Source organism: Dendropsophus ebraccatus, chromosome 4 (assembly GCF_027789765.1).
Source record: "Dendropsophus ebraccatus isolate aDenEbr1 chromosome 4, aDenEbr1.pat, whole genome shotgun sequence".
Classification (NCBI taxonomy): domain Eukaryota; kingdom Metazoa; phylum Chordata; class Amphibia; order Anura; family Hylidae; genus Dendropsophus; species Dendropsophus ebraccatus.
Window position 1 is genome coordinate 134,784,683 of NC_091457.1, and position 20,819 is coordinate 134,805,501.

The following is a 20,819-nucleotide window of genomic DNA, read 5'->3' on the forward strand; positions in this document are numbered from 1 at the left end:
GCCTCCACGGCTGTCTAGTCTAATGCATGTTACCACTACAGTTGGGGAAGCAGCCTGTGTCCCTAGTGCCACAAGCACAGCACAGTGCATTAGAGGGAGCGGGGATGCTGAGCCTGCAGCGCTCCTGACACAGACAGGAGCCCACTCCTTTTAATAAATATCAGCAGGGTGGGACGGCCAGGTGTGGTAGTCCCATCCCCAGTGCACCAAAACCAATTAGCATACAAATTATATCACAGAAACAGATGAGGATGAAGGTAGAAAAATTACTTTCATCCACAGTACCTAAAGTGCTATAGGGACACATCAGCAGGTTAGATACTTCTATCCAGTTGATAGTTTCCCTTCAAAGCATACCTATCATTTAAGAAAACCTCTGACATACCATAGCGACATGTCAGAGGTTTGTATCAATTGGGTCTGGGTGCTGAGACCTCCGCCAATCGCTTGAAGGAAGGGGCAGTTGAAGTCAGCAGTGCATGCTCTGTCCCTTCATCTGTAGCAGTAGAAATATAATGGAGTCCATGGAGCTAGAAGGGATTGCTGAAAGTTCCCTAGGCTCCATTATAATTCCGTCCACTGATACTTTATAAGCAAGAGGGAAGATGAAGGAGCAGAGCATGCACTGCCGAACACTTCTGGCCCTTTGTTCTAGCGATTGGCTGGGATGTCATCATCTGAACCCCAACTGATACAAACTTCTGAGATGTCGCTATGCAGAAGTCTGTTTAAATGATGGGTATGCTTTAAGGCTATGTTTTAACGACTTGCTAAAGATGGCAAAGAACAACAACAGTCGGAAATAACGATCATGAACATTATTTCCAGCCATTTTTTAACAACAATGGCCGTTCTTTGTGATCTTTAGTACATTGTGGGAACATATCCTAAAGAATAGCATCCCAGATTCACATTGATGTACCTGTAATTCTGTATGGTAGGCTATGCATATGCAATGGAGGAAGCACTGCAGCACTATTTTTCCCATACGGACACTAGGACAGCAATATAAGACAATAGCGTCCACTGGTATTTTATTTTCTAAGGCCCCTCTTCCAGAAAAAAGATGCAAATCTTTCCATTACAGTTAATCCTCTGTGTTGGTTTTGGCTAGTGACCAAAATATTTTGTGTGACCTCAGCCTAAGCGGTCCATGCACAGACACTGCTATCCCAGGTAAGTGTGACAGACAGACATCTGGAGTAGAAGAAGCCCCCTATGCCACTAACCTTCCCATCACACGGAACCAGGGTGTTATAATAGACACCAGCACCATACTTGTTCTGGATGTTACTTATTCTCTTTGGTCCCAGATATTTCAGCAAAGAGTAGTGACTGCGGTTCTGCATCAGGTTCATAGTATGCCAGGTGATGGGATCATCCACCGCAAAGACAAAGTCCACCATGTTCTAGGGGAAGGTAAACAGCAAGATCATTTCTACTAATACAAAGCAAGAAAAGGTTCAAGTGTGTGTGTGTGTGTGTATATATATATATTATGAGAAACTCTGCAGCTGCAATAAGCTCATCTGCATGTGCTGCACGGCTAAGGACAAGCTATCGCTCTCCGCTATCAGGCAGCCTGAAAAATGGCCACTGTATCTCACAATCTGATGCTCCTGTATACTTACATGTAAGTACATTGGCATTGCTTTGCACTTTATAAACTACAGGACCGCCCCCTATAGGATGGAGTAAAAACTGCCTAACCTGTGACTCTCCAGCTGGTTCAGAACTACAACAGAGGGCATGATGGGGGTTGTAGTTTTGCACCTGGAGAGCCCCAGGTTGGACAACACCACTTTAAAGCATGTGAAGTGACATAGTGTTCATATATGTAAGTGATCCATCATTATATATATATATATATATTATATATATATATATATAGTGGGTTATCAGCCATTCTCTATCTCTCCTCTTACCTTGGCATTACTCTGTGCAGCCCCAATCTGCTTGAAGACTGCAGATCCATAGGCAAAGGCAAGGCTGATATCCTGGGGGAAGTGAGACAGGATCTTCCGGAACTGGTATCCTGTGCCCTGCAGGGCTGGCAGTGCCATGACCAGTGCCCACACGCCTCACACCCTCCACATTATCATACACAAGTCTAATGGTAACACATCACAGGGCAGATACATCCAGACTGCACGCAGATCACAGGCAATGTCCGTGCAGCACTGCCAGATACCTGCACACAGCCCTTACACTGCCCAGCCTGACCTACACGCTGCCCTCACCCTGCTACACACTGCCCAGCCTGACCTACACGCTGCCCTCACCCTGCTACACACTGCCCAGCCTGACCTACACGCTGCCCAGCCTGACCTACACGCTGCCCAGCCTGACCTACACGCTGCCCTCACCCTGCTACACACTGCCCAGCCTGACACACACACTTCTACTCCCACTTCCGGGTGCGGTGGAACGCACGTGTTGATTGGTCACGTCTTACGCCTCCTGCTATTGGTTCGTGCGCTCTGGGTTGATTAGTCAGGTCTGGCTCAGTGTGTTGCAGTGCTGGAGCTGTAGGGAGAAGACAAAGCCTGATAGAATACACTGTATACAATTATACAATGCTTCTTGTACAGCAAGTGTGCCCAGTATAGCAGGTAAATAAAGCAGAACCCCTATAAGATGAGAGGTTATAGGATGTAGCTATATAGGTCATGTTATATGCTTGCTGTCAGTGAATGGAGATGATAGAGACCTCAGTTACTGTGCTACACTGATATATAGGACATTGTATCTACATTTACAGTATGTTATCTGGTATATAAAAACAGGTTGTGTATTCAGAGGTGTAATGCTGCGTTTAGACAGAACGATCATTCGAATTTTCGCAATAACGATCGCATTTGAGCGATAATCGATCCATGTAAACACAGCAAACGATCAAGCGACAAGCGAGAAATCGTTCATTTTGATCTTTCAACATGTTCTCAAATCGTCGTTTGTCATTCGCTAAAAAAAAAACAGATCGCTTTGTGTAAACAGTCTTTCACCAATTCACCCTATGTGAAAGATGGGCTTAAGCGATCTTAAAAACGATCGGAATAACGAATTTTCTAATGATTTATTAGTCTAAACGCTAGTCTAATCGTTAACCAACAATTGGGCAAATTATGGCTTCATGTAAACACAGCATAAAGGGAACCAATCAGCACAATATGGCTCCCACCTGTATCCTACAGATCTAGTATGCAGCTCCCCTACCATAGGAGCCGTGTCTGCCGGGGTATCTGTATAACGGGGGAAAATGTGTTTTAGGGTACAAACACACACACCGTATACGCTGCGTATTTACTGCTGCGATACGCAGCAGATTAGATCTATATAACTGAACACAGCATCAAATCTGCTGCATATACAGTGTGTGTGTTTGTACCCTTACTGCGGGGTCTGGGGCTGGAATCTGGCCGGAGAACTGCCTGTGACTAGTCACAGCGCTGCCTGTCACCATGCTCTGCTCACCGTCCAGATGACAATTTTCCGGCCCTCTTCCAGTCTTGTACCCCGCAGTATAACACTTTCCCCCCCGGTATACCGATACCCCAGCAGAAGTCACGGCTTGTATGGTAGAGGAGCTGCATACTAGATCTGTAGGATGCAGCTGGGAGTCATATTGTGCCGATTCCCTTTAACAGGTAACCAGCATGTCCTATATATTTTTTTAATTTAAGCCGTTTTAAACATTATAGCTGTATACCTGATATATTTAAATTGTTGTATATTGTTATATTCAGTAACAGGGGTGTAACTACCACTGTAGCTGCCATAGCAGCTGCTAAGGGGCCCGCCTCTTAAGGAGGCCCCGTTACCAGCTCCTGCAATACACTGGCCCCCCTGAGCTTTCATCATTTGCAGCACCAGATGGTCAAGCGGGCCTCCTGGATTCTGCAAATCATCTATCAATGTATGTTTTCCCTTATCCAAGCAGTGCTATGGTTTCTCTGGATTTTTTATATTGTGGCCTTTGGATCCTGACTAGAGATGAGCGAACCGGGTTCAGGTTTGAGTCCATCTAAACCCGATCGTTCGGTATTTGATTAGCGGTGGCTACTGAACTTGGATAAAGCTCTAAGGTTGTCTGGAAAACATGGATACAGCCAATGACTATATCCATGTTTTCCTCATAGCCTTAGGGCTTTATCCAACTTCAGCAGCCACAGCTAATCAAATGCCGAAAGTTCGGGTTCAGATGGACTCGAGCATGCTCGAAATTCGCTCATCTATAATCCTGACCTATACTGTGTGTACCCTCTCAGTTTTGCTGCTGTTTCTGCATGCTATCTATTGATCTCATATCCATCTATCTATCCGCCATATCATGTATGGGCAGCACTAATAGCACCAGGTCCTGGAGAGTGGCTATGTTGAGTTTTGGCAGCATCACCATGACAACCACAGACGCGGCATGCAGTGCAATCACTGACAGTTACAGAGATGGTGTAGGATGTGTACATTTTGTGTTAGTGCAGTGTAGAGAACCATATGTGTCCCATGGCAGCCATGAACTATGACAACAGTCGCTTATGTCATAAAGAAGGTTCCATAAAAGCAAGGTGCGCTGCCTGGACCAGTGCCTTCTTGGATGTGCCAGAGGACCTTGAGATTGACTACTTTACTCTCCCCTACCCCCTTGCTTTTATTTGGAGGTTGTCTGCCTTAGACTACCCCTTCAACTGAGCCTCCACCTTCTTGAGAGGTGGGCCCGGATCTGTAATGGAGAAGAGATATTTCCACCCAGCCATCAATAAGGGGACAGATATGGCAGCCAGATCTCGCTTACATCTGGTGTAGTATATGTATATATGTATAGTCTATTTTGTTATATTATTTTCTGTAAATCAGGTAAAATGTAAAGAATATTGTGCTATGTTATATTAGTATTACCCTCTAAGCCCAGGGGAGGGGCAACTCTCCAGCCATGGCTCCCTTGAAGTTTCCTCCACAGGGTTTTTTTCCTCGCCTGAGTGCTAGAGGATGACTCTTTGTGAATCGGGGGGGGGGGGGGGGTCTACTGTTTTCAGTGTCCTTTGATTTTAAATAAAATTGTGACCATTTGACACCTGATTACAATGAGCGGTGTATTTTGTATTCTTTTGTTTCATTCATTTGGCTTGGGAGTTGCGAGTCCATTATGTGTTGAGTCATAAAGCCGGATATCTGCCCACCAAAGAAATACCTCTCTGTTCCATCTTAAACAGGGGACCATGGTGAGCTCACCATGAAAGTTGGAAATTCAGGAAAAGAATTGGGGCTTAAAGCCCATTCAATTCATTAACTGTAGGTCTAGAATTTAGCAGTTCTAACGTACAGGATCTGCAGCAGATGTGATGCAGGGGGGCACATTATGATGCCTAAGGCTGGCCCTGTATGTAGAATCTATGCACAGTAACAATGTGTACAGATTCCACATAGCAGCAATATATATTAGGTATTGGGGGGCTATTCAGCTGCTCTCTTATATTAAAAACATGAACACTAAAAACAACTGAACAGGTTAAGGCTGGGTTCACACACAGTATATTTCAGGCACTATATGGTCCTCATGTCAGGTCCTCATGGCAACCAAAACCAGGAGTGGATTGAAAGCACAGAAAGGCTCTGCTCACATAATGTTGTAGTTGAGTGGATGGCCGCCATATAACGGTAAATAACGGCCATTATTTCAATACAACAGCCGTTGTTTTAAGATAACAGCAAATATTTGCCATTAAATGGCGGCCATCCACTCAATTACAACATTATGTGGACATAGCCTTTCTGTGCTTTCAATCCACTCCTGGTTTTGGTTGCTATGAGGACCTGACATGAGGACCAAATACTGAAATATACTGTGTGTGAACTCAGCCTAATAAAGTATATATTAACAATGTGGTTCATAGTCTCTTAGGTGCTAAAAAATAACTTCGTGTGATAGGTTTTATCACTTTATTTTCGTTCAGTTATGCAGCCTTTATGAGACACAGTGAATTTTGTAGACATGTCATACACCTTGGTCACTACTAGATGGCGCTGTTATCACTGCATGAAGAAGACTCTGTTTTCCAGTTGAGCAATCTATTAACATGCAGCTCACTCCGTACAAACATATATATATTTTAAGCGTAGGCGGATTTAGTTAGGCAAACCCCTTTGAGAATATGTTTCTCAAAAATAAAGCGATCAGTGTGTGTTTAGCTGATATTGCATTGATTTACCCTTTAGGAGCATACAGAGGTAATTAAACAGCAGAACGGGGGCTCCTTTGGTTTTACACTGAGTATAGATCAGCTAGAGTTATGCCAAAAGTGACTGTCGATCATGCCTCAGAAATATTAATCTGACAGATTTTTGAAGACAAATCCAGGAATGGATTTGAAAAGATGACAGATCCCAGTCTTTCCTTTATGACCTGTTCCCTGTTTATATAGTCTGTTCTTGGCTTTGGCTTAAAAAAATCTGTCAGATAAATTTTTCTGTGTAAATGTGGTGTCCCACCACGGGTGTTTCTAGTTTGGGCACCTGTCACAAAAGCCCTGTACTGTAAAGTGGTGATGAAGGTGTATGTAAGTTTCACCACTAGATATCACTATGTATTATTTTGTATTTATTGCACAGCTGTAGTCATTCAAGGGTTACTATTTTATTTTGTGATTCTGTGCACCAATTAGAGATACTCTTTTCTTCCTACCTATCTCTATTCTCTTCTCTTCTATACACTCTGTTCTCCACCACTCACAGGGGCTGTTACACGCACCCTGTAGGAAGTAGTTACGTGGGCAGAGGAAAGCTAGGACCACACTTAGTTAGTTTTTTTCTGATTCTCAGTGGAGCTAGACACACAAATCAGGCATCCCTACTGAACTTAGCCAGGAGCTTGGCTCTGACAGGTTCCCTGTCCGGGACAGACCAGCTGTTGTAGTGCACACACGTATGGAGAACGCTACAACTTTTTTAAGAGCTGCACTTAGAGTCAAGTTGCAGTGCTAAACACTTAAGAGGGACAAGTCAGAGAACTCCTCAACCCACCCCGTGACCCTCTCTATACAGTGCAGGGCGGTATCCTAAAGCAGAGGAACTGACCCGGATAGAGCAAAGCATCCATATCCAAAGCCTACATACTGTAGCAGTACAGGTGACACTGGGACACGCTCGGACACTTAGCTCAATTCAGGTAACCAATACTGGGGCTTGTGTCACCCTCATAGGACGGGTAACCGGACATTGTAGGGCAGAAGGTGGTTTAGCGACACTCAGGTCCACACACAGGCACAAGTATTTCTTCTCACAAAGTTCCAGCAGAGCACATTACTAAACTGGGTTGGGTCTCTCCCGACAAACTCCTCTCCACTTCTCTGAACTCTTATCTTTTACTCAGCACTCAACTAAAACAGACCTTCTCTATTCTGCCTCAGCACTTCAGCATCTCTCAGCACAGATTCAGTGAACTTAAGTTTGTTTCTCGGGAGTCACTCGTTACCTTATTATTCTGTACTGCAAGAGACTTGTCACTAAATATCAGCTTATTATACTGGGACTCAGTGATAATTGCACCAGCACCTATAAAACACCGACTACACTGTCCTCGGGTCATTTTCCCCTTTCTGTGGGTGGTGGTACCGACAGCCCAGGTGGGTCATCTCTCCACTCTGAACCACAGTGATAAGATCCCAAGGGACCCATCACAGCCTGGCAGGTCACCGACCATTGGGGGTCAATATAGCCAGCTACAAAAAAACTAAAAGCAGGTATATCATCCCACCTATGTGCTGAGTTAGCACTGGCGTCACGACTACATTCTAACTGGCTGAGCTATATTTCAACCACCTACATAACATCATCCCAGTGGTTGAGCTCTGGATTACACCCAGGGCACCCACCACATAACGGTACCCTAAGACTGTTTCAGTCCACAGGGCGGCTAACACTGTCTCAGTCCTTGTTAAAAAAGGGGGAACATCTCTTTAAAGGATTGCTCACTTTAACTTGTGAGAACAGTACAAGTATGATTTTATACAGGTTATCTTTTGCTTTCAGATCACAATGCTAGAGCTCTCCTTCACTATATACACAGGACAAAGGAATACTCACTTATACTTCTCCTGTTACACTTTTGGCTTGTTAGGGTCCCTCATAACACCACCGATCCACTTACTGCCATAGGTTTAGATGAATAGGCCCCAAATTAGACATTAGGGCAGCCATTCTGGCATCATCCCCTTGTCTCTCTAATTCTAAGCTGATGCATTTATAGTCCTCGCCAACTGAACAAGAAGGTCCCTAAAGTCTCAGTCCCTCCACAGACTATCTAGCTTATCTATAGCACCACTCTCCCTAGGTCTCCTATTTGATGTCTCATGTGACTACACTCAGGCCTTGCTGCATAGCACAGTAGCCATCTATTTCATAGACATATAGTACAAGCAAATATAAGAAACATTGTAATATATCTTATCAGACAAAAATGCTTCCTTCTCCTGTTATAAAGCCTCTTCCTTCTCCCACCTCCCTGCTAGACTGTTATGCACTTTGAAAAAACACTGTAGTAATGACTTTTTTCTAATATACTGGTTGTGATTTGTAGCAGTTCAGGGATTAAAAGCAGTACCAAGTATATGAAAAGGGGAGATGGGAGGGGGAGTGCCTGGGAACACACACATGCTGCAGAGAGAGAAAGACAGCTAAAACCAGACGTTTGAAAGCTGAAAATGCCATAACCAGGGTAAATAATGGGCAGATATAGTGCTGCTCCTCATGTACACACACAGGTCAGCTTCTCCTACAAAGTCAATGTAAATGACAGATACGCTTTATGCCTTGGGGCACTCTCCCTCCCATATACAGCAGCACAGACTACATACTGTATTCTGCTTCAGTAATTTTTCAGTGTTTCTGTAAGTCATTTATGATGAGAGAATGAGAACATTTTGCTGGTATATTATCCTTCTCAGGCTACTGTAACCTGCAGATCTAAATATAGCAGGAATAGCTGGCGAATTCGTGAGCAGACTTAGGCTAAGAGACACGCTATTCTTTAGCGAATAAGATGAAGATAAATCAAGACACTTAATAAATGGAAGAAGGGAAAGGTCTGAAGTTTTCCAAAGAAAACTTTCCTTTTGAAGCAGCAAACTCTGCACCGGGGACAGATCTCCTGACGCTGACACATTTTATGAAGTCACTAAAAGCTCTAAGGTGCCGATAAAAGTCTTCCAGCAAATGTGCCGGAGATAATGTGTGATGTGATGATAAGAGAATCTTCCCACAGGGGCCGTAATTATGCTCTTTGATTATAAGGACCGTGGATAAATGGAAGAACATAAGAATTATACTGCTGTCCTGCTACATCACAGGCTGTTTACATGGTTTTACCCATCTCAGATCTATGTACTCTGGGTACAAATCACTTTTATAGATGATCTGGCTGCTATGGGGGCTTTGAAGGCCCAGGTACATCAGATCTCCACAGCTACTAGATGGTACGTGAGAGCCCCACTGCTACTGGATGGTTTGGGAGAGCCCACTGCTACTGGATAGTACGTGAGAGCCCACTGCTACTGGATAGTACGTGAGAGCCCCACTGCTACTGGATAGTACGTGACAACCCCACTGCTACTGCATAGTACATGAGAGCCCACTGCTACTGGATAGTACGTGAGATCCTCACTGCTACTGGATGGTACGTGAGAGCCCACTGCTACTGGATGGTACGTGAGATCCCCACTGCTACTGGATAGTACGTCAGAGCCCACTGCTACTGGATGGTACGTGAGAGCCCACTGCTACTGGGTGGTACGTGAGAGCCCCACTGCTACTGGATAGTACGCGAGAGCCCCACTGCTACTGGATGGTACGTGAGAGCCCACTGCTACTGGATAGTATGTGAGAGCCCCACTGCTACTGGATAGTACGTGAGAGCCCCACTGCTACTGGATAGTACGTGAGATCCTCACTGCTACTGGATGGTACGTGAGAGCCCACTGCTACTGGATGGTACTTGAGAGCCCACTGCTACTGGATAGTACGTCAGAGCCCACTGCTACTGGATGGTACGTGAGAGCCCCACTGCTACTGGATGGTACGTGAGAGCCCCACTGCTACTGGATGGTACGTGAGAGACCACTGCTACTGGATAGTACGTGAGAGCCCACTGCTACTGGATAGTACGTGAGAGCCCACTGCTACTGGATAGTACGTGAGAGCCCCACTGCTACTGGATAGTACGCGAGAGCCCACTGCTACTGGATGGTATGTGAGAGCCCACTGCTACTGGATGGTACGTGAGAGCCCACTGCTACTGGATAGTACGTGAGAGACCACTGCTACTGGATAGTACGTGAGAGCCCCACTGCTACTGGATAGTACGCGAGAGCCCCACTGCTACTGGATGGTACGTGAGAGACCACTGCTACTGGATAGTACGTGAGAGACCACTGCTACTGGATAGTACGTGAGAGCCCCACTGCTACTGGATAGTACGCGAGAGCCCCACTGCTACTGGATAGTACATGAGAGACCACTGCTACTGGATAGTACATGAGAGCCCCACTGCTACTGGATAGTACATGAGAGACCACTGCTACTGGATAGTACATGAGAGACCACTGCTACTGGATAGTACATGAGAGCCCCACTGCTACTGGATAGTACGTGAGAGCCCTATTGCTACTGGATAATACATGAGAGCCCCACTGCTACTGGATGGTACGTGAGAGCCCACTGCTACTGGATGGTACGTGAGAGCCCACTGCTACTGGATGGTACGTGAGATCCCCACCAGTACTGGATGGTAAGTTAGGGCCGCACTGCCACTGGACAGTACGTCAGATCCTCACAGCTACTGGATGGTACGTCAGAGCATACGTGGGCCCTTGTATGTGAGCTCCAGCATCTGCCTGGGACAGAGCACAGGGAGAGTGGTGCGGCGGTGGCCTTGAGCACAGGACGCCACCACAGCCATGAAAGCAGCAGGGTGAATGGTAGAGCAGCCTATAGATTTCTGCACCAACATATTTTCAAATGGTTTTACGAGCTACAGTGCTACACCCGGTCCCCAGGTTATGTGTGGTATTGCAATTCACCTCCATTCACATCAATGGCACTGAGCTACATCGAAAACGAGGACAGGAGTGGAGCTGTTTCTATAAGAAAGCGGCCATGTTTTTCTAAGCCTTTAAACTGTGTCTGCATCCTCACTATACACTTAGAATTGAATAATACTTACCTGGGGATTCAGGGCCAAAAATCAGGGACTGTATGAGGTCACATATCCCGAAAGATAAGCAGTACAGTATATGGCAGAAAGATGTACTTTTTTAATAATTCCTTTATTTATATACTGTAGTACTTACTTATTCCGCAGTGCTTTACATTACTCAGACTGGTCCCTGTCCCCATTAGGGATCACTATCTGTGTGTTCTGAAATGTGGGAGAGAATCCATCCAAGCACTGGAGAACCACAGAGACTGTATAATGTTAACCCTGAAGCAGGGTCATCTGTCAGAGTAAAGACTGTGCACCACCATGCCTGGCTAAGAGGACGGAGACTGAATTATAGAGACTTTGCTGCACAGAACCGCCATCTGCAACTGTTATAGTTTAAACCTCTGAAGACTGCCAGGCGTTGAGAACTTTTACATATATTTCTTATATCCGTCAGACCTTAATGCGTCCTGTGTGCTGGCAAATGACTGTGTCTATAGAATTATTGCTGCCCCATCTCCTCAGTAGGGAGGTCACCATCAGGGCCTTGTATTACTACTAACAGCCTGTAAGGGTCCTTATACCTGCAGGGCCCACAAGTGGAGAGGATGAGGGGAAGAATGGAATAAATTAAAATTATACATCAAAAGCGGAAGAGTCAAAGAAGACAATGCATTGAAGGATTCCAGGGTTGCCTATTTGATAACTATCATGCGGAGCTTCAGGATCTTATGGCTGGGGGGGGGAGTTACAAAATGTTATGAGCACCAAGAGAGCTTGTTCTTACCCTGAGCAATGTAATAAACAATGGTGCTGATGGTGGAGTGCTGAACCCCCAACTACTCATTGATATTACTGCTGTAGGCAGACCATGGCGGTAGCCTGAGATAGATGGAATAGATAATGACTGTAATCACACACAAGTGCTAGGACAGGAGACAGAGAAGAGTAGAGAATAGATTGCCGCATAGGATTCTGGGACATGTATTTTTTTTACTTGTTTTCACACAAAAAAAAAAATATTTTTCCTTTTGAGCACATTATGTACAATTCATGCTTTCACAGCACAAAGGTAAGGTTTACGAGGTGCAATGTCATATCTTAGTGATAAGGAGCTAGAATACACCTATATTAATAAATATGAAGAGCTTACAGCCATGTATAGACTAATAGCCCTCTATGGACTTCAATTGTAATAAACTCATCCCAGATAAACCTAAATATTTGTGGTTTAAACTTTTTAAAAAGTTGGTGAACCAACCAATAGCTGGTCCCCATGGTGCCACTTAATATGCAACCAACTGATGGTTAGTCCTTATCCGCCACTTTATATACCACTAACTGATAGTTAGTCCTTATTCCGCTACTTTATATACCACCAACTAATGGTTAGTCCTTATTCCGCCACTTTATATACTACCAACTTATGGGTTGTCCTTATTCTGCCACTTAATATGCAACCAACTGATGGTTAGTCCTTATCCGCCACTTTATATACCACTAACTGATAGTTAGTCCTTATTCCGCCACTTTATATACCACCAACTAATGGTTAGTCCTTATTCCGCCACTTTATATACTACCAACTTATGGGTTGTCCTTATTCTGCCACTCTATATACAACCAACTGATGTTTAGTCCTTATCCGCCACTTTATATACCACCAACTGATAGTTAGTCCTTATTTCACCACTCTGTATACCACCAACTGATGGTTAGTCCTTATTCCGCCACTTTATATACTACCAACTGATGGTTAGTCCTTTTTTCACCACTATATACCACCAACTTATGGGTTGTCCTTATTCTGCCACTCTATATACAACCAACTGATGTTTAGTCCTTATCTGCCACTTTATATACCACCAACTGATAGTTAGTCCTTATTTCACCACTCTGTATACCACCAACTGATGGTTAGTCCTTATTCCGCCACTTTATATACTACCAACTGATGGTTAGTCCTTTTTTCACCACTATATACCACCAACTTATGGGTTGTCCTTATTCTGCCACTCTATATACAATCAACTGATGTTTAGTCCTTATCCGCCACTTTATATACCACCAACTGATAGTTAGTCCTTATTTCACCACTCTGTATACCACCAACTGATGGTTAGTACTTATCTGACACTTTATATACCACCAACTGATGGTTAGTCCTTATCCACCACTTTATATACAGTACAACCAACTGATGGTTAGTCCGTATCTGCCACTTTATATACCACCAACTGATGGTTAGTTCTTATCCGCCATTTTATATACCACTGTCTGATGGTTAGCCCCTCTGCTGCCACTTTATATACTATCAATTGATAGTTAGTCCTTATTCCACCACTCTATATACCACCAACTGATGGTTAGCCCCTCTCCTGCCACTTTATACACCACCAACTGATAGTACGTTCTAAACCTTCTAAATCCCTACAACACTATTCTTAGGGGCTGCCATATTTTATCTGCTTCTTCCACTTTTCCTTTTTTGGTTTTGAGCTTCAAATAAGCCTTCCTACTGGTATGCCTGGTTCACATATGTCCAGTTCTTAAAAGCTGTCCTGTATGGGAACTAGCTGCATCTTGGCACCTTACCCAGCATCCCATAGGCTCAAATGGGGACACAACATCACATCTATGGATAATCCAGCATAGTTTCCCTCTGGTGTAGTTACTCCAGATTTAAAAAAAAAAACAACAAACATTGCATGCAACATTTTTTGATCTGGCACCACCGCACCACCCATAAGCCAGACCACTAGACATATGTGAACCTTCCCCAACTACATATAGAACTGAACTGTCCACTAAACAAATCCTTGTGCGTTGTGTCTTCTCTGATCATTTCTACTCAATAAATCATATTTAATGACCTCTGCTTTTTTTCTGGATTCACTAACTGATGTATTTTTTTATGACAACACATTAGCAGTATGTACTGCCGGGCCTCTCCGTGGTGTTCAGTTCATAGCTCCTGGCTGCTGCGGATCACAAAACGGTGTGTGTAAAATCCATATGTCATCATGATCACAGCAACGTATTAATCTATGGAGAACCAGAGCTAAAGCCTGTGGCTTATAAAGGTAGAGATGACAAGAGCTGCTCCTGCTATTCATTCAGATGTATGGAAATGGAGATGTGATATAATGTTGGCTATGTAGTTAAACAAATACGCATCCATAACTATCTCTACAAATGGCACGAACCGTCGATAAACCCTTTAAATCCCCAATCCTACATAGAAAAGCAATTTTCAGGTTCTACTAGAAATACAAATGTGAAAGGAATATAGTTAGACTCCGTCCCGCTGTGCTGTAGAACAGGAGCGGAGGAATATAACCTATATTCAGTTACAAAGAGATAAAAGGATTTCATACGAACACCTTAGGAGCAGAGAGTCCCAAGGATTCCTGCTGACGGCGAGATCCACCTTCTGCAAATTCTTATTGAGTTTATCCTGAGTGGATTCACAGGCAGCAGAAATCCCTGAGACTTCCATTCATCTGGATAGTCACATCCTTGCTGCAGAAACAGCCTTTGTGTGCCGCATGGGAATCCACCCGAATACTCAGTTTTTGTTATATTAGAACAAAGTTGGTGTTTTTTTTTATTTTAATTATTATATGTGCTAGAGTTTTCCCAAGTAAATATATCTCATTTGGTGCAGCAGACGTTTGGAAGTGAGCCATACTACTGCTGCGCTGTAGTCTTCTTAACAAACAACTTGTCAAAACTATCAAAATCTGGCATCTAAACCCAAATGTCTTTTCCTTGACTTATTATCATGGGACATAAAACAATACTATCCACAATGCATCACTTAGATGAAGCGACTTGTTGAGCAACAAGAAAAAAATAAACACTATACAATGTACTCTTATAAGACTAAATTCATGTTAAGATTCCATATAAACAGAGCGTAAAAAAAAATTTCATCTGAACAGAACAGGTTGTGTTAGGAGAGACTATAGTTGCAGAAATAGTCCATGTACATGTGTAAGGGGTGGTTAGAAGGGTTCCCTACAAGGAGAATTGCCGCACATAATAGATGAATAGATGACTTTTTTTTTTTTACAACAATGGCACAAATCTTGATGGTGACAAACACCAGGAATAGCACAATAAGCTTTGTAGATGTAAATCTCACTTGGTACAACTTCTTTTTAAAGCAAATGTACCACTGGGTAGATCACTTTGTGTTTTTTCACATTACAGACCTACGCTGGCGTGGGGATTGTGGTGGCACAGTCCTTTTTTTTGAACCGCCTCCCGCTACCAGCGCATGTCGCCGGTCTATTCCCGAGCACCGCCCACCATGAAGCACATGGGGCAGGCCCCAGTGTGACGAGGCCCTCTCCCTTCTGTGAAGTGGCTCCATTAGAATCACAAGGGGCAGGAGAGACCATCATCACTGGGGCTGCTGGGCCCATCTCCAGTGCTTAATGCCGGAGCGGTGCTCAGGAATAGACCGGCGACATGCACGGGAATGGGCGGTGGTTAAAAAAAAAGACTGCGCCACTGGCGTCCCCATGCCAGTCTGTTCATGTAAAAAACACAAAGCAATGTACCCAGTGGTACATTCACTTTGAGATTTTAGGTTACCCTGGTGTACCCTGGTGAGTCCCTGGGAGATCCCTGTGGATGGGCATTGTTTGTTGTATGTCATGCGTGCCTTTATTAATTTATTCTGTCTGTGAATTTATGTACCATACAGCTAGATTATTCCAAATAGACATGAGGAACTGACCTTTGCCCAGCCCCTCTACTTAAAGGAAGAAAGATAAATGGAGAGTCAGCCACTCCAGAATGAGGAAATGTACAAACTGCAGTCCTGGACACCATGGGACAAGGAGCTTCTGCTAAGACATCAGTCCAGGGTGCAGTCTTAGCTTAGTCCCAAAATCTGTGTACAGGAGAAGTGGTCAGAAACTTGGCTTGTGGGGATAAGTTGAGCAAGGACACCATAGCTTCATACTAGGCCTGAAGCGGTCTTCCAGCCAAACTTAGTGCATTGTGTCTAAGCATGAGTCAAACCATACAACAAGCAGACACAAACTTCTTGATTCTGAGCTGTGGAAGAAACTACAGCACTGTGAGCAAAGAGCTAAACCTAAATAGGAATCTGTGTTAAAGTATTATACCTCCATCAAGGATGTGTTTCTTCTAGTGTCATGCGAGCACTAAAGTCCTTCAGTGCTTGTTACTTGAATTGTGTATTTTTCAATGCTTGAGTCCTCCCTTGAAATTATTTGGAGACTCAAGCATTTAATTTAACCAAGTGCCCCCTGTTCAGAGCGGAGTGTGCCTGGTTCACTTATTGCATTTTTAGTTCTGATTTTTGTATATTTCGCCCCTTGAACACATTAGAACTCCGGCAGTATGTAATTAATTGCAGGCATACTGCCAGGGTTCTAATGTGTCTTGCAGAAACTTATTGCATTTGTTCATTTTAATTTCTGTATATTTTGTTTACACATCTATTTAAAGGGCAAAATATAAAAAAATTTACAAAAAAAATTTACAAATAAATGCAATAGGTTTCTGATGGCTACCTTTAAAGCGACTCTGTACCCACAATCTGACCCCACCAAACCACTTGTACCTAGCCGTGGCCTAGATTGTGTATGCATTAGGCTGGCACACCCTCTCTGTCCCTCCTCCCCGCCCTCCTCATCATTGGTAATGCTCTAGGCAGATTGTCTCCTATTCCTCAGCTGTGTAAGCATGGCACATGGGCTGGATCGTTAAGGCACCTGTGTAATGTTCAGACAGTAGAAAATGTTCTAGGGGCATACCTAATGGTGAAGAGGGTGGGGAGGAGGGACAGAGAGGGTGTGCCAGCCTAATGCATACACATTCTATGCCACGGCCGTTTGGCACAGGGCTGCCAGTTAAAAAGTTGTTCTTTAGGACAATAACTGCATCACCTGCTGAATGGACCCCAGGACAGATTTTGGATTAAAAGCAGCTGTCGGAAGGTACAAGTGGCTTGGGGGGACAGAGTCACTTTAACCGAGCAACAAAAGGTAGAGGAAAAGCAGATGAAAATAAGTTTTTGACTATTGTAAAAAAGAATTTCTGCTTCTATTACTTGTTTCTGTAGGTAGTGGAGTCTAATAGGCCGGAGTTACTATGTATAATATGCTTTGTTACCCTATAAAAGATCTTGTAAATGGTGGTGTTTTTTTTTTTTTTTTAAACATTTTTACAAGTATTGGAATAATCCTTGCCTTTATATTAGCAGCAATAGTTTATGAGAACCATTTCATTTACTGTAGTGTTCAGCAGTAAAGAGATGAGCTACTAGATGTTTATACTAAAACAAGCAATACATCTAGTAAAGTCAGTATAGCATCTCATAAAAGACGGTAGCTGAATCTTCCTGTTAGTTTATACTGCATTGGCTTGAAGTCACACAGGTTAATATATTAGGAGAATTAATCATTTATTATTATTAATATGGTCTGCATTGCTTGCTGCTAAAATGGTAAAGCGGTGAAAAACAAATACATTTTCATTCCAGGATGGCATCAAGCTTGCCAAGAAGTTCTAAGGCAGATCAGTGGGATTTCTTGACATGTTGATCCCTTAAAAGGGTACTCCAGCAAATTTTATTTCTTTCAAATCAACTGGTGTCAAAAAATGCCAGAGATTTGTAATTTACTTCTATTAAAAAATCTCCAGTCTTCCAGAACTTATCAGCTGCTGTATGTCCTACTTAAAGTGGTGTATTCTTTCCAGTCTGACACAGTGCTCTCTGCTGCCACCTCTGTCTGTGACAGGAACTGTCCAGAGCAGTAGCAAATCACCATAGAAACCTCTCCTGCTCTGGGCGGTTTCTGCCATGGACAGAGGTGGAAGCAGAGAGCACTGTGTCAGACTGGAAAGAATACACCACTTCCTGCAGGACATATAGCATCTGATAAGTACTGGCACTTTCTGGCACCGGTTGATTTGAAAGATTTTTTCTCCTGGCGTACCCCTTAAAAGAATGCAAAAATGAAAAAGCCAGGGCCAAAGTGACTTCCAAAGAAGGTTCTGGCAATGTTTTTTTTTTTTTTTGTGCTTTATTATATTTGTGGACCATACCTTTTCTTTTGCCCCACTTGTGTGATTTTACATTACCGTTCAAAAGTTTGGGGTCACCCAAACAATTTTGTGTTTTCCATGAAAAAATTGTGAAATGAATATAAAATAGAGTCAAGACATTGACAAGGTTAGAAATAATGATTTGTATTTGAAATAACATTGTTTTTACATCAAACTTTGCTTTCATCAAAGAATCCACCTTTTGCAGCAATTACAGCATTGCACACCTTTGGCATTCTAGCTATTAATCTGTTGAGGTAAGCTGGAGAAATTGCACCCCACGCTTCTAGAAGCAGCTCCCACAAGTTGGATTGGTTGGATGAGCACTTCTGGCGTACCATACGGTCAAGCTGCTCCCACAACAGCTCAATGGGATTCAGATCTGCTGACTGCGCTGGCCACTCCATTACCTATGATAGAATACCAGCTGCTGCTTCTGCTGTAAATAGTTCTTGCACAATTTGGAGGTGTGTTTAGGGTCATTGTCCTGTTGTAGGATGAAATTGGCTCCAATCAAGCGCTGTCCACTGGGTATGGCATGGCGTTGTAAAATTGAGTGATAGCCTTCCTTATTCAGAATCCCTTTTACCCTGTACAAATCTCCCACCTTACCAGCACCAAAGCAACCCCAGACCATCACATTACCTCCACCATGCTTAACAGATGGCGTCAGGCATTCTTCCAGCATCTTTTCATTTGTTCTGAGTCTCACAAACGTTCTTCTTTGTGATCCAAACACCTCAAACTTGGATTCATCCGTCCACAACACTTTTTTCCAGACTTCCTCTGTCCAATGTCTGTGTTCTTTTGCCCATCTTAATCTTTCTTTTATTGGCCAGTCTCAGATATGGCTTTTTCTTTGCCACTCTGCCCTGAAGCCCAAAATCCTGCAGCCGCCTCTTCACTGTAGATGTTGACACTGGTGTTTTGCGGGTACTATTTAATGAAGATGCCAGTTGGGGACCTGTGAAGCGTCTGTTTCTCAAACTAGAGACTCTAATGTGCTTATCTTCTTGCTTAGTTGTGCAACGCGGCCTCCCACTTCTTTTTCTACTCTGGTTAGAGCCTGTTTGTGCTGTCCTCTGAAGGGAGAAGTACGCACCGTTGTGGGAAATCTTCAATTTCTTAGCAATTTCTCGCATGGAATAACCTTCATTTCTAAGAACAAGAATAGACTGTCGAGTTTCAGATGAAAGTTCTCTTTTTCTGGCCATTTTGAGCGTTTAATTGACCCCACAAATGTGATGCTCCAGAAACACAATCTGCTCAAAGGAAGGTCAGTTTTGTAGCTTCTGTAACAAGCTAGACTGTTTTCAGATGTGTGAACATGATTGCACAAGGGTTTTTTAATCATCAATTAGCCTTCTGAGCCAATGAGCAAACACATTGTACCATTAGAACACTGGAGTGATAGTTGCTGGAAATGGGCCTCTATACACCTATGTAGATATTGCACCAAAAACCAGACATTTGCAGCTAGAATAGTCATTTACCACATTAGCAATGTATAGAGTGTACTTGTTTAAAGTTAGGACTAGTTTAAAGTTTTCATTGAAAAGTACAGTGCTTTTCCTTCAAAAATAAGGACATTTCAATGTGACCCCAAACTTTTGAACGGTAGTGTAATTATTTAATAAAAAATAAGAGAAAGTAATAAACAAATAAACTTACCCCTTCGCTGCACCTCTCTCATGTCCGATTAACCGTCACAGTCTGTAATCTATTGCTGAAATCTGGGTACGTCACTCACCCGGCTCTTCCAGCTGCAACGTCACAGCAAAGCTGATCGATTGGCTGAGTGGGTATTCACTCATTCGGGTACATGACGTTGCAGCTAGGAGAGCTGCAGGACACTGGTGGCAAGTTGCCTTTGTTTATTATTGTCCCGCACCCTCTGCCTGTCCGCATTTTTTCAGTTTTGTGAGGCTTCTCCTTTAAGGATGCTGTCATCTGGCTGACACAATGTCCTGGGTAATTCCTTATGGCAGGCACAGTAATGCAAACATGGATATCGATCACTATGTTGGCACTAGTATTTGGCTTGCATACAGTGTCGATATTATGCATCGCTAATGTGTGGAATTCAGCTGGGAGCACTAGTGCTTGAAACAATCCAGGGTTGTAATTTACATTATTAGCCCAGGCACTCAGGATTGTCCTGAAGTTATATATGTGTTTACACATAGAATTTCAGTCAGTATTTTGTTCAGAATTTTCAAACAAAACCAGGAGTGGAACCGTCACATAAAGAATTTAATACAAAGATGTTCTTCCTTTTATGTGTTTTGCACTGACCAAAATACTATGGGGGACATGTATGAAAAGGCGAATATGCCTTTTTTTGGCGCAGATGGGGCAGATTGGCGTCAAAATATTTGCAAAGGGTATTTTTGCAAATATTTTGTTTGCATCTGCCCCATCTGCCAGTGGGGCCTTTGCCAGTGGGGCGAAGAGGAGGGGGCGGCAGCACGCAGAGGAGGCCCGGCCTCTGCGTGCTTCGCATTTATCAAATGACACTGAAACCTACGCCAGCTCTGAG

The 20,819-nt window shown here is 43.5% G+C and overlaps 1 protein-coding gene across 3 annotated transcripts in view; it reads right to left on the reverse strand.

The window, feature by feature from the left end:
- TAMM41 (TAM41 mitochondrial translocator assembly and maintenance homolog) overlaps nt 1-2,323 on the reverse strand; it is a 46,369-nt gene extending 44,046 nt beyond the window's left edge. The window contains exons 1-3 of one of the 3 annotated variants that reach the window (XM_069968823.1): nt 2,308-2,323; nt 1,926-2,223; nt 1,230-1,409 (exon numbers count right to left, since the gene is read on the reverse strand). In XM_069968823.1, coding sequence (XP_069824924.1) covers nt 1,230-1,409; nt 1,926-2,063 — 318 coding nt within the window. In that variant the 5' untranslated portion in view covers nt 2,064-2,223; nt 2,308-2,323. Of the gene's footprint in view, nt 1-1,229; nt 1,410-1,925; nt 2,281-2,307 lie in introns of those variants that run through there. The other 2 variants (XM_069968824.1, XM_069968825.1) reach the window with 2 other exon arrangements.
- Nucleotides 2,324-20,819: the final 18,496 nt, after the last annotated feature.